Raw genomic sequence first — 14,115 nt, 5'->3', positions numbered from 1 at the left:
ATATATATGAATGAATTAAACTTGTTTAGTACATTGAAGAGGCCATGCTAAAAATTACTCTGCTTATTACTACATATTTATGATAAATAATACTTATTAATACGTATACTTATTTATACTATTACTTATTAATAATAATAATAATTTATAATAATAATTATCTATCCATCTCTTCTGTTGATCAACGCTGATCTGGGTTGTGCTGAAAGTTAATGGATGTTGTGTTATCAGAATGTTTATTTACAATTAGTCTAAACAACACAAAAGCGTTTTAAAGCTACAAACGACGCTTTTCCAACTTATTTTCCCAAAAGTCGACTAATATGTGAAGTGTCCAAAAGTCCAGTCGACTAGCTAGGTTCTTTGACTTTTAAAATAGTCGTTCATGAACAGTTACACCTATTTGTCATCTTACCTTGACTGCATCAGAGGAGATCTGCAGGGAGGGACAGCTGGATCAGAGTCCTGGCTGATGTCCCAGCCACAACACACCCCAAAAACTAGGTAGTTACCCCAAAAAGTAAAAGCGACCGATTCCCCAGTCTCTGAACTGTTATCTGACAGAAACTTGCAATAAAATGTGTTTTAATTGTATTGTAGCGGCTAGCTGGTTTAGCAAAACGGCACAAGCAGCCCGTCGAACTACTCGCGGATGCCGCTGATGCTTTCAAATTCCTACAGCATCTTTACCGTTTCTGCACGCCAATAAGTTTCCGTATTTTTTCGAGCTACGGACAACTGCTTTTGTTTCGATGTTATGCGGCTCAAAGGCCCCATTAAAACAGAATACAAAAATCTGAAAAGGAGGCAGCCTATCGTGATGTTCTTAATTGACAGTGAGGAGAACGAATGACATTAGCCGTTGGAGAAAAAGAGAACCACTCGTCCAATGGAAAAGCAGAGTGGGCGGGACCTTTCTCTCGACTCCCCTTTCCATCCCCCGGATGTTACCCCGGTCACCCTGGCAGCGTCAAACAACAATTTGTGACTGTATCTGGTTGCATTTTCAGTGCATAACATTGAAAGGTTTAAAGATTTTACATTTTCAACACTAAATGATTAGCAATGGTTTGGTCCTCTACAAATTTTGAATTCAAGCACTCAGACTCATTCAGTACGTTTCATAAAATATATTTTCTTCAGTTTCCAAAAATCATTTCACATGCAACACAAGAAAACTTCAGCTCGAGTTATAAAAACATCAACAACAAAAGCACTTATGTTGGCGCATAGGCTTAGAGTTATGGCACCACAATGAAAAAAGAAACGTTACAGTTGACAATGTCAGAGGAATGTCTCCAGTCTTAATCAACTCTTTTCTTTTTTTTTTTTACCTTACCAGACAATTTTCATGTTTAAAGTGCTAATAAAAGACACATAACCGTTGCAAATGTCAATGCCATTTGATGACCGCTACATTTTTTACCAAGCAGATGACTTCACAGATGGCATTAGAGGTAAATAGATTTACAATCTTCTTTTTTCCTGTCTATTTTTTTTTTTTTAAAGTTACCTATTAGAGTTTAAATTATGAACAGTGTTAGATTACATCTACCTTCATTTAGGCCATGAATATCGCTACAAAGTTAAACAAAATGCTGTTATGTAGGAGACTCAGTTTCCCCCAAACGCGTTCAAGGGATCATCAAAAATATTGCTGCCCGTTTCCACAGATGATACAGGATCCTGGGCAGGCTGGTTCTTCTTAGATTTGGAGGACGGCTTCACTGTTGGTTTCGTAGCCCCAGTCGAGAAGATATCATCTGTGAGGTGAGAGCAAAAATCATATACCAGTAAGCATTTGTGAGTGTGTCTTTATTGTTGAGCACATTTACCTTCTAAACCAATGTTCATAAATTAATTCAAATGACCTGGGGCCTCATGTATATAAATCATGATATGCATGTGTGAAAAATGGTGTATGGACATTTCAATGCCCATTTCATGCATAGACAAATTTCCAGGCACATTTCAGGATTTATTAAGAAAATAAACTTCATCAAATCACTATAGACTCATTTACTGATGTGAGTGAAGTAAACAGAATTATTTTAAACTCCCATTAATGAAGAACTCATAGACAGACAGGTCTTCCCAACATTATGAAAAATACCATATATGTGACCCTGGACCACAAAACCAGTTATAAGTAACACGGGTATATTTGTAGCAACAGCCAACGGTTAAGCTGGAATTTTTTTTTTTTTTTTTTATGTAAAAAATGCTGTATATGTTTACTTTATAGGCAAATCTGCACAAATTTGGTTTGTTTAAAACAATTAAAATATTTATTTTTATATATTTGTTTTTGTTTGTTCGTTTCTTTTGTTCAAACAAAGTATAATTGTGAATGAATTTTATGTAATGTGACAACAAACAAGATTTACAGTCCATATCATGTTTTCCTAGAGTCTTGTTCCGTTAAACATGGCAGCATCACATGGATGGTAATATGCATATGGAAATTATATGCAGGCGAGGTTATGCATAGAAAAACGAGGCGTCGTAGTCTCCATATATGGTTATTTTGGGGAGGAGACTAGGCACCAATGCATGTAAGCAAAATTATTCGCTGACTGGGTAACTTTGCACAGGCTCTGGCATACCTGTTTTTACAAATCCAAACACTTTTGTGCATAAGCAAAATCTGTATTTATCACTTCTAGGATGAAATTTACACAGTTTTATAATGAGGCCACTGGTAAGAATCATAGTGAAGAGTGTTTTGCAGCGATAACTAACCCATGTCATCGTCGAATATAGATTTTGTCTCCAATTTCTTCTTTGCTTTCTTCTCCTTTGGCTTTGTGGTGCCAGTCAAGTCAGCAAAAATATCAACATCATCATCAAACAAACTTGCATCCAATGACACTTCCTCGGGCTTCTTCTGGGCCTTGGGAGGTTCTTTCACGTCATCCTGTAAACATTTATTTTATGGTCAATAGGGAAACAAAAATCAGTCATACCACTTCCTACTACCCCACAGATCTGTAATACCAAACTTAAAGAATGTGTGATATTTACCTGGAAAATGTCTGGTTTTGCAGAGCTGGCTTCTGCTTTGGAGTTTTTACTATCTGCACTTTTACTCTTTCCTGCTCCAAAAATATCATCATCATCATCTTCTAGGAAGGACATTTGTTTGCCTTTCTGGACATTCTTCTGTTTCACTGTGGCAAAAAGATCATCCTCATGGCTGTCAAAAATAGACGAGGCCTGGTCTTTCTTTGAAGCTATGACGGCCTCTGTCTTGGAGGCTTTCTTATGGCCTTCCTCAGGGGTCTTTGCTTTGTGTTTTGAGGAGGGAACAGGCTTTGTGGCAAAGAGATCTGAATCAAACAGATCATCTCCAGAATCGAGAAATCTCTTTGGCCTGACTGCTTCATCGGGGCTCTTGGCAGGAGCAGGGGTGCTGACAGGTATAGTGAGCGCTGAGGGTCGCACTGAAACGGGGTTAAAGGTAGGGAGAGAAGCAGCCATAACTGGCTCATCAGCTTGTATAGAGGTGCTTTCTCCAACAGCTTCCTCAGATTGCTGTGCTGCAAGTTGTCTTGCTGCCCTTGTCTGCGGTCGCCGTCGCACTGCGCCTTTAGCCCGACCCTGCAGCAGAAAAAAGCCATTGACTGGGCATTCTGCTAGTGTTCATTTTGTTAATGAAAACTATAAAGAAAAATATTCACCAACAACTTTTTTCCATGACTAAGACAAGACGAGACGAGAGACACGACACCAACATCATTAAACACTAGCTGAGACTACAGTATATCAACATGACAAAAAAAGATGAGATTAAAATGTAGTAAAAACTGTAAAAATTTAAAAATAAAATGTCTCTATATCCAAAATCTGTCTATATTGTCTTCAAACAAAAATATATAAGAGAAAAAATATATAAACCTATAGAAATATCCTGAATATATTTCTATAACCTATATAAATATTCCTGAATAAATGCACTTACACAACCTCTCTGCCACAATACAGAGTAATTTTTGTATGTTTTAATATAAAAACATGATTATAATTTGGAATTAAATGAATTAATATAAAAAAATTCACTTTATAAGCTTTTGAGAAAAGGTTTTACCCATTTTCATTTAAATTTAATTAATAATAAATTGATTAATTAATCGGGAAACTAAATGAATAAACCATGTATATGAGTTGATATTTTCTTGATTTCTGCTTATAGGTGAAAGTGCAATAATTCTGATGTAGTTTCTCAAAAGACAACAATCATGAACAGTAATCACGATTATAATTTTGAGCAAAATAATTTTTATTATCAGTTAAACCATTATGCAGCATGACTAAAATATGACTAAAGTCTATGGTAACACTTTAGTATAGGGATCAGTTCTCACTATTAACTAGTTGCTTATTAGCATGCCTATTATTAACTGTTTATTAGTACTTCTAAAGCACATGAACATATTCAACATCCCTAATCCAACCCAATACCTAAACTTAAAGTGCCCCTATTATGGATTTTTGAAAATTACCTTTCATGCAGTGTGTAACACAGCAGCTCTAAGTGAATGAAAACATCCTGCAAAGTTTTAAATCTGAAAGTGCACCGTGTATAAAGTTATTGTCTCTCAAAAGAAAGAGTCGACTCTGAATCATTGAAACGAGTCGTTTTTAAAATGAATCCCAAGCCGTTTCATGTTGACATCAACATGAAACATTAACATATTGCCCGCCCACTTGTTGCGGGCGCAGACCCAGGAAAACTTGAACTTGATTGTTTGGGAATCGTTGAGCAAATAAGGTAAAAAATAAATGCATATTATAAGACAATGAAAGTGTTTTTTGACCTTGCATGCATGTCATCCTGTTGTTGGGGACTCCCAAAACCAAACTATGAACCGTTCATAACCAATAATAGGGGCACTTTAACAACTACCTTACTAACTATTAATAAGCAGCATATTAGAAGTTTATTGAGGCAAAATTCGTAGTTACTGGTTTGTTAATAGCGAGAATTGGACGTTAAAATAAAGTGTGACCTAAAATTCCAGACTTTGTGTCAACTGAAAAGAGCAGAATGTTAAATTAACACTACACTATATCAACAGCAGCAGTTTTCATTGCAATGGCACACAACCAATATTTCGTGACACCTATAAAACATTACATTTACATTTAGTCATTTAACAGATGCTTTTATCCAAAGTGATTTACAAATGAGGACAATAGAAGCAAAAACATACATACTGCAGTCTGACCTACCTTGTTAGCATTCTGTAGCGTGCTGACCTGAGCGGCCGAGTCGAAGCTCACCCCTCCCTCACTGGAGGGCTGATGATCAGGGATCGTATCGGTAGCTGGCAGCGGCTTGGCAGCTGCAGGGAGGGAAGTGGGCACCAGGCCAGGGATTACGCTGACAGCTCCTGGAATCCGTAGCACTGCGCCTGGCAGAAGGCTGGCAGGGTTGACAACTAAGCTAGTCTGAAAGAAACAGACAGGTCTTTAAATCTGTGACAAAACTTAAAATCAATACACCCAGTGCCTATTGCTCACATGCCAAGATCAGAGAAAGACTGGTTTGTAGCTTGTAACACTCCAAAGAGAAAGGAAAACTTGAAATCGCATCATATGACCCCTTTAAAAGTACACTAGATTTGCATTTCTTGCAGGACATGGTCATGTATGCAAGGCAGCAACAGAATAGTGAATAGGGTAAAATCTAGGTTTTAGGTCTGTGTCAATAAGTCAAGATGCCTGTTTAAATGAATGCAAGAAAGAAATCACAATTCAGTATGCCGATTTTAGGTCAATGTCATAATTGTTGGTTATGTGGTAAATATAAATACACGGCTGCCTTGCAAACACTGTAAACAGCACATTGCTAGCTGCAGACCGCTGCATCAAGTGGTTTCCTATTGGTGCAGTAATGGTTTACACTTACAGCATTGGCATAGAGAGAAAGAGCACTGTAGTTGTACAATAACTAAATTAATCCTCAAAAATACAACTTGCCTAATAATTGTGCACACAGTGTATATATATATATATGGTTTGCAGACATATAGATTTTTAACAGATCGTTGACAGGCATTGTGGAGTCATAAAACAGCTCAATGAAAAGCAAGACTGTAGCTTTTCTTTGACTTCTGAGAAAGATCATGCCAAGAGGGCCAAGTCAAAAACAGAGAGAAATATAGAAAACACTGTTTTCACAATGAAAGAAATAGAAGTATAGAGATTTTATTTTTTAAAAACATTACTTGAAGTTCTCCAATCCTTGAGGAGGTTTTTTTAGATTTTAGAGGGCTTGTAGGTTCCTGTGCGATTAAATAATATGAATTATATACAAGTCAAACAATAAAAACCAATAACCATTTTAACAGGTTCTGGAAATGTCACAAATAATGTTTTATATGTGGTAAATAAAATAAAATAAAATGTTTAATTTTAAATATTTTAATCTCTATTTTCTACATGTAAACAATGGTTTTAGGAAAAATATTCTGTTGTATAAAGATGAATTAAAGCAACAAAGCAGATTTATTTCTGAGTATACCTTGCTTGAGGTCAGTGTTGATTTGTCCATTTCATTTGTTTTAGGCTTGCTGGGCTTCTCAGGTACTTTCTGTATGTGGATAATATAGTACAAGTATTTAGCTTTTATGAAGTATAAAAAAACAAAAACAAAACGTGTACAAGTTGGGAAACAAACGGTACCGGAGGAGCTTTAGGCTTTGCTGAACTGAAGAGGTCATTGTCTTCATCATCCCCGAACAGTGTGGGGACAACTGGTTTTACAGAGCTCGGAGACGGCACCTATAAAATGAAAATACCTCCACCAGTAAGTAACCTCTGTGTCACCATGAAGAGGAAAAGTCTAAGGAGGCAAAGTCTAAAAGCTGTGTAGACAGAATTACTAAATAGTTCATCATAGCATAGACTTACAGATGGTTTAGGAGAAGTGGCAAAAAGGTCTACATCAGGATCGTTGTCCCTCTGTTGCGTGTGACTGAAAAGTAGTTCCTCATCTTGGAACACACCAGTGCTCTTCATTTGGGGCCCATGATCCTGAGATCACAATCAAAATCAATAAATAACATTAAATAACCTACTTAAAGTCATACAAATTCATACCTCACAGCACTGAAAATCTAAAAACAACTAACCTTTAGTGCATTCTTTTCTGTGGATTTGGGTGTTTTAGGGGCAGGAATTATTTCATCAGTGTTCATATCTTCATCATCACTGTCATCATCATCATCATTATCAAAAAGACTCAGTGCTGTTTTCTTGGCCTTGGTCCCCTTACTCTCCATGGGTGGAGGGCCCTCCTTTTGCAGCTTGTCACCATCAGCAATCTCTTCTTGATTCTTAGTATGTTTCTGTGGAATAGACAATCCCCATTTCTCTAACCCTTTTTTATTTAGGTGTAAACCATAATTGTCTATGTTAATTGCCCATTTTATGCTATATGTAAATAGCATCATTTTTTAAAAACATTTTACTCACTTTACTTGTGTCTTGCTTGTCTGCTAATACATCAATCCCACCAAAAAGGCTTACTGCTCCTACTGGCTTCTTCTTACTGTCAGTGCTGTCTTCAGAGGGTGGAATGGATTCCACGGGCTTCTTCTCCTCTGCTATTTTGTCTTTTGCTACATTAGGTGCATTCTCCTCCTCCGTAGATTCAAACAGAGAGGGAGCACCAGAAACACAATGCTATTTTTAGCTACTATTAAAAACACAGTAAATAAAAATTGACTGCATTAATGTAGATGCTACGCAAAAAAAAAGTATATATCAAATAATTTATAATGAATGATTGGAAACATACACTAACACTACCCCTCAAAAGTTTTGGGCCTGTAAGATTTTTTTTTTTTTAAGAAATGAATACTTTATTGTAGCGTCTGGACCAATCAAACACACAATATATATTTTGTTAGCTATATTTAACAAATACTCTGTAACACCCCTCAGTTAACAAGCCATATGAGGACCTATGGACCCTTCCCCCGAAATGCGTCTTAACACCTCAGAAAGACACCAGGTTCCATGGCAACCACGGCTGATAACACTGGTTTTATTGCTCAAAGGAATACATACAGTAAGAAAGTTATTTCCCTTAACCAGGAAATTAACGTTCTTAGAATTGACAGACAGTTGACCCTGAGAGGTCAAGTAAATATCTACAGCGGATCTAAATATTTATGATTAATTATAACTAGTTATGATTAATTATTCATATATCCCCATGAGCTGATTCGCTACATTATTTAGCAAGAACACATTAAAATTGATCAAAAGTGTCAGTAAAAACATGTTTAATGATATAAGATTTCAAATAAATGCTGTTCTTTTGAACTTTTTATTTCCATCAACAAATCAAAGGGGTGGAGAAAATCACAATTTCCGCCAAAATAATAAGAAGAACAACTGTTTTCAACTGATAATAATCAGAAATGTTTCTAGCAAATCGTCATATTAGAATGATTTCTGAAGGATCATGTGAGACTAAAAACTGGAGTAATGATGCCGAATAAATTAAATTTTTTAATATATTAAAACAGATTTTTATATATATATATATATATATATATACAGTATATTCAATTGTAATAATATTTCACAATATTACTGTGAAATGCAGCCTTTGGTGAGCATATAAGACTTCTTTCAAAAGCATTAAAAATCTCAAAGATCAAAATTCTGTAAAGTAGCCCAAAAAGTATATGGACACTCAAGCCACACTTACCTTCGCTTCAGAAGGAGCTTTATTTGCAGGTGTTTTAAAGCCAAAAAGACGTTCTTTGTCCTCATCATCATCATCTTCATTCTCAAACAGGAGAGATACTCTCTGAGATGACTTCTTACTGCGAGGACAGACAACAAAATTTTACAGCATAATGATTTATTGTTTCTCTCACTACTTAAGTACATTAACTGATCACCGATCCACAAACCTTGACTCATTTGTGGCTGCAAACAAATCATCGTCATCATCAAACAGGCCGTCTTTTTGTGGTGCTTTGACACTGGGTAGCCTAGAGGGGGCGCTAACACTCGACTTCATCCCGCTGGACTTCACTTCCGGGCTCTCTCTGCTGGGCTTGGAGCTCATCCACTGATCCTGATATACAGACAAGCAAATGTTGTGCCATGTCATGTGATATCAGCATGCATCAACGATTGAACAAATAAAAATGCTATCAAAATAAAATGACAATTTTGTCACACTTTATTTTAAGGTCCAATTCTGGCTATTAACAAACCATTAACTATGACTTTTGCCTCAATAAACTCCTAATTTGCTGGTTACTAATAGTTAGTAAGGAAGTTAAGTTAAGTTTAGGTATTGGGTAGGATTAGGGATGTAGAATATGATCATACAGAATATGTGCTTTATAAGTACTAATAAACAGCCAATATGTTAATGATAGGCATGCTAACAAGGAACTAGGTAATAGTGAGAATTGGTCCCGATACTAAAGTGTTACAGACAATTTCATATAACCGTTTTGTATTGCAACATATTACTCTGTACTGTATTTTTTACAATTGTATTGACTGTAATTGGTTTACTCTGCATTACACACACACACAAATACCTCATCATCGCTGAAGAGTGAACTGGATACAGGTTTCTTGGGTTGTAGAGATGTCTTTTTGACCTGATCTGACTTGGACTTTGGTGTTGATGAAAAAAGGTCCTAAAAAAGTCAAAACAGACTTGTTGAAAACCACTGAATAGAATAAAGTATATCTAGATTACTATCTCTTTAAATTAAGCTTGCTTAACATCACCTCTTCTTCTTCATCATCAAATATTGAGAGCAGAGCTTTACTGGGTTTGTTCCGAGTTGCCGGCTTTGATTTACTTGCAGTCTCACTTGCGAATAGCTTTAAAACAAGCGAGAACCAGAACAGCAAATACATCAAGGACAAGTATCAGGAGTCAGTTTGTAATTGAGGTTGAGTGATGTAACTAAAACAAATATTTTGAATATTGTCAAGATATATATTTTAAAGGAATGAATAGTTCACCCAAAAATCAATAACTGTGTCATCATTTACTCACCCTCATGTCGTTCCACAACTGTTTTTGAATTTTGATGAATTTTGAAGAACCAAACAGTTGTTGGTCCCCACTGACTTCAATAGTAGGGAAAGAAATACTATGGAAGTCAATGGGGACCATCAGCTGTTTGATTACCAGCATTCTTCAAAATATCTTCTTTTATGTTCAACATAAGAAAGAAACTCATACAGGTTTGAAACAACATGAAGGTGAGTAAGTGATGGCAAAATTTTCATTTTTGGGTGAACTATCCCTATAATATTTATCTCACATTAACACCCTAAAACGTCTTGTTATCAATTTGAATAATAATTTTCATAAACAGAAACGAATCAAACCTTTTTTTGCCTGCAAAATGTCTTCATACTAAACATTAATACTTTTAATTCATGAGACAAGAAGTGACTACAAAACCAGTCTACTAAATCTTTAGGATATTTACTAATATACTATACGAAGTTAAAATTATTAATATATAATACTATGTAATCACTGTAATATTCAGAGTGTTGCTTAATTTTGTATTGCCAAAGAAATCATTGCAAAAATACTTGAATATTAAATATATGGCCCGGCACTAATTTAAATACACTGGAAAACTGAGAATAGGCTCTCTGTATCATGACTATAGAAAAGTGGCGTACTTGTGAGTCTTCATCGTCTGAGAACAGACTCTTGCTATGCGTTTTCTCAGATGCTCCCAGTGCAGGTGAAGATTTGACTGCTTCAGGTGGAGGTCCACTCTGCAGAAACAATGCAAAAACAATCAATAACAATGAACACAGCAGGTATTAATACAACAGAGAGACTGAAAGTTTTTTACCTCTTCAGACTTGGCAGACTCTTCACTGGTGGAAGGCCGGCGTTTCTTCAGACCCTCCAGTATATTTTTAGTGCCGGGCCCAAACATTGAAATGGCACCAACAGGAGGCTGCAAGCAAGCTCAATCGGTATATAACCAACAACAACAATCATAATGATGATTAAAAAGCAGACCTTTTTCTCTGGAGGACGTGTCTCCTCCTCCCCCTCGGCTCTTTTGTCCTGTTGGGGAAGAGCTGCACTGGCTTCATCATCATCCTCCTCCTCATCAGCTTCTCCAAACAGGTCTACAGTCTTCTTTGGCATTTGCTTCTCTTGTCCTGATCACAAAGATACACATTTACGCTTTCCCAAAAAGACAGTCAGTTGTCATACCTCAGGGCAAATGTTAGATATGTACCAGGGGTGGATTTGTTAGGCGTCTTCCCACTGAAGAAGTCATCATCATCGTCATCCTCATCAAACAGCCCACCTCCCACCGAGGCACGCTTTGGAGCTGCCTGCACTTTGGGCTTCACTGGACTCTTACTGCCTTTGCTCTCTAGTGAGTCTGAATCATTTGGTGAGCCAAAAAGTTTGTTTTCTGTGGGTAAGGGGCATGAAGAAATCTTACTCATTAGTTACTACAGAAAACTTTTATGTCAAACAGTGTGCGGGTATGCGAATTGAATGCAGTTAATGCTTACCAGGAAAGATGGAGACAGCACCAGTGGGTATTTTCTTAGTTTTAGGGGGCTCTACAAAAGCAAATGAAAAAGATAAGATGACAAGTATGTAAAGGAGTTTTATATGTCAACACATGGTGGGTTTCAGAATGTACAAAGAGAAAACTGAGTAAGAAAATGATACTGTACAGCCATTGAGTCATTATAGTTAAAATTTTTTTATAAAATCCTGACACAACGCTTGTTAAATGGCTATTTATAAAACACATAAATACACACAGTTTTTTTTTTTTTTAGTATGAGTTTTTTTTCAGTCAGACAGTTATTATAAATGGCTATTTACAAAATACATAAATAAATATAAATTAAATAATTATTAAATTTTTCCCAGTCAACCCGGTATTATTTACAAACTACATAAATAAATAGAAATAAATGTTGTTTTTTTTGTGAGAAGAAAGAGATTGCATACTGAAAGCAGGAAATCGGTTGGTTGGAACAATGGATCATATTTGACTACAGTATTGCGCAAATGACCAATCAGTATAAAAATTGTGATGTAACGGAAGTAGTGACAGATCTTTTCTTCTATACTGTGATGTACAACAAAGTGAAATCACTTTGTGAAATCACAAAAAAAATGTAGTGCAGGACTTGTTTCTATGCATCTGAATGTGAGCTTGCATCACTGAATTATCAAGTAGGACTGGCCTACATCTGACTTTAAATGGGCAACAGAATTAGATCTGAGAAGAGTGAGTGACAATTACTAAGTCTTACCTGTTGCCTGGATTACAGTCTTTTCCTTTTCCATCGGCTCGGTTTTGGGTGCATCAGAAAACAGATCTCCCTAAAGAACAAATACTATGAACTGACTTTCACAGATTACTACCATGTCTTTTTCTAGATGTACTTGTATGCTCTTGTATGATACTACATTATTATTTACCAACCTCATCGTCATCATCAAACAGGCCTTTGCCTCCACTAAAAAGTCCACCCTTTCCACCGAATGGAGAATATTCCTCATCTTCCATTTTTGGTGGTTTGAACATCTCATCCTGATCATCCTCCACTGTAATTACATATACATAAAATACATGACAATTATTTTACTAGCTACAGTATACTGAAAATATATACTGTATATCCACTTCTGAAAATAAATTATGATACAACTATACCAGAAGTTTCAAAAATGCTAAATAACAGTGTAGTTGTTTTCAATAAAACAATGCAGATACAGTCATCTGCTGATTTTTATATGTACATACACTACCATACAAAAGTATGGAGTCAGTATTATTATTTATTTTTGAATGTAATATTTTAATAAGAAAGAATACATTCAATTTGTGCATTAAAGCTTTGCTATGACAAGAAAAAAATAAAAAATATATTAAAATAGTCATATGTTTTCACTATATTTTTTGATCAAATAAATGAAGCTCTGGTGATCATAAGAGACTTCTTTCAAGAACCCTGGGGGGAAAAAATACCGACCCCAAACTTTCGAACGGTAGTGTGCATTTGGCAGCATGATCTGATAAGCACATGCTATATGAAGTGAACACACAGTCGCTCATACCCTGAGGTTTTGACTCTTTCTTTGTTTTACTCTTCTTCTGGGTGATGGATGGGCCTGATGACAATGCTTGAGAACAAACAAGTGCATGCACACAGATAAACTTGAGAAAGAAATCTAACTGAATTGAAAGATGAAAAGATGTTAAACAATAAAATTCATATGTTGTTCATGACCATACATGACCATACATGTGCGATCTGCTTCTGGCTTATTTGGAGTCTCTCCCTTGATTCTGGCTGCTAGTTCATCAGCAAAAGATGGCAGACCAGTGTCCTCCTGAAAGACATGAGATGCAAGAAACCTAATGTTAAGTTTTAGTTTGCACAATTTTGTAAGATAACGTCTCATAATACTAATTTGCTAAGTATGTCAGAGGTGCTAAGAAAATACAAAGCTATTAACCTTTTTGAGCTCATCTTCATCCTTATCAGAGCCTCCAAATATGTCAGAATCTTCATCTTCATTCTCTTCATCAGCATCATCATAACTAGCAACAGATGGCTTCTATGGGATGAACAAAAGAATGTTTGACCAGAATTACAGCAATCTATATATGGTGCACTCAATGTAAAACAATTTTTTTTTAATTGATTTACCTAAATAAGGCTTTATCAAATGTACAATTCACTAGATTACTAATTACATTTATAAAAGAAATTGACCTATTTAAAGAAATAAGTATCAAAAATAACACTTTTAATAAAGTATATATATGAAGAGTTCCGATAACTCCATTTTTATTGTTTTTCAGAAATCACGTTTTTTTTTTTTATTGTGCATTCCAAGTAATATCAATCAAACTGCAGTTGGGTTGTTTTGATTAAGTAATAATAACTTAAACAAATACAGGTAATTTACTAAATTAAAGTTCATTGAAAGTATGTTTGTTTTACATATTAAAAGTTAGTTTTATAGCAAAAGCAGATAACTCCAACAGTCGTTTTTTGACAAAAGCAGATAACTCCACATTTCATGTTTTAGAGTTAAAAAAA

The 14,115-nt window shown here is 35.6% G+C and overlaps 2 protein-coding genes across 5 annotated transcripts in view; both read right to left on the bottom strand.

Moving 5' to 3' along the window:
• The window catches only part of LOC107747469 (AN1-type zinc finger protein 4-like), a 47,884-nt gene extending 47,072 nt beyond the window's left edge, over window positions 1-812 (bottom strand). The window contains exon 1 of the mRNA XM_016561995.1: window positions 416-812. The gene's annotated coding sequence lies outside the window, so the exon portion shown is untranslated. The remainder of the gene's footprint in view (window positions 1-415) is intronic.
• A 307-nt stretch (window positions 813-1,119) lies between these two features.
• The window catches only part of LOC107747458 (WASH complex subunit FAM21-like), an 18,126-nt gene continuing 5,130 nt past the window's right edge, over window positions 1,120-14,115 (bottom strand). The window contains exons 9-32 of one of the 4 annotated variants that reach the window (XM_016561965.1): window positions 13,526-13,627; window positions 13,312-13,399; window positions 13,124-13,189; window positions 12,489-12,610; window positions 12,316-12,385; window positions 11,557-11,607; window positions 11,271-11,453; window positions 11,045-11,190; window positions 10,872-10,979; window positions 10,693-10,791; window positions 9,775-9,870; window positions 9,579-9,680; window positions 8,934-9,100; window positions 8,726-8,843; window positions 7,480-7,683; window positions 7,137-7,352; window positions 6,916-7,038; window positions 6,688-6,786; window positions 6,527-6,595; window positions 6,231-6,287; window positions 5,233-5,451; window positions 3,025-3,600; window positions 2,743-2,917; window positions 1,120-1,763 (exon numbers count right to left, since the gene is read on the bottom strand). In XM_016561965.1, coding sequence (XP_016417451.1) covers window positions 1,615-1,763; window positions 2,743-2,917; window positions 3,025-3,600; window positions 5,233-5,451; window positions 6,231-6,287; window positions 6,527-6,595; window positions 6,688-6,786; window positions 6,916-7,038; window positions 7,137-7,352; window positions 7,480-7,683; window positions 8,726-8,843; window positions 8,934-9,100; window positions 9,579-9,680; window positions 9,775-9,870; window positions 10,693-10,791; window positions 10,872-10,979; window positions 11,045-11,190; window positions 11,271-11,453; window positions 11,557-11,607; window positions 12,316-12,385; window positions 12,489-12,610; window positions 13,124-13,189; window positions 13,312-13,399; window positions 13,526-13,627 — 3,405 coding nt within the window. In that variant the 3' untranslated portion in view covers window positions 1,120-1,614. The remainder of the gene's footprint in view (window positions 1,764-2,742; window positions 2,918-3,024; window positions 3,601-5,232; window positions 5,452-6,230; window positions 6,288-6,526; window positions 6,596-6,687; window positions 6,787-6,915; window positions 7,039-7,136; window positions 7,353-7,479; window positions 7,684-8,725; window positions 8,844-8,933; window positions 9,101-9,578; window positions 9,681-9,774; window positions 9,871-10,692; window positions 10,792-10,871; window positions 10,980-11,044; window positions 11,191-11,270; window positions 11,454-11,556; window positions 11,608-12,315; window positions 12,386-12,488; window positions 12,611-13,123; window positions 13,190-13,311; window positions 13,400-13,525; window positions 13,628-14,115) is intronic. The other 3 variants (XM_016561966.1, XM_016561967.1, XM_016561968.1) reach the window with 3 other exon arrangements.

The sequence above is a fragment of the Sinocyclocheilus rhinocerous genome, unplaced genomic scaffold (genome assembly GCF_001515625.1).
Source record: "Sinocyclocheilus rhinocerous isolate Xijiao unplaced genomic scaffold, SAMN03320098_v1.1 scaffold2664, whole genome shotgun sequence".
Lineage (NCBI taxonomy): Eukaryota > Metazoa > Chordata > Actinopteri > Cypriniformes > Cyprinidae > Sinocyclocheilus > Sinocyclocheilus rhinocerous.
Note: the sequence above shows the minus strand (reverse complement) of the source record. Positions and strands in the feature narration are given on the sequence as shown.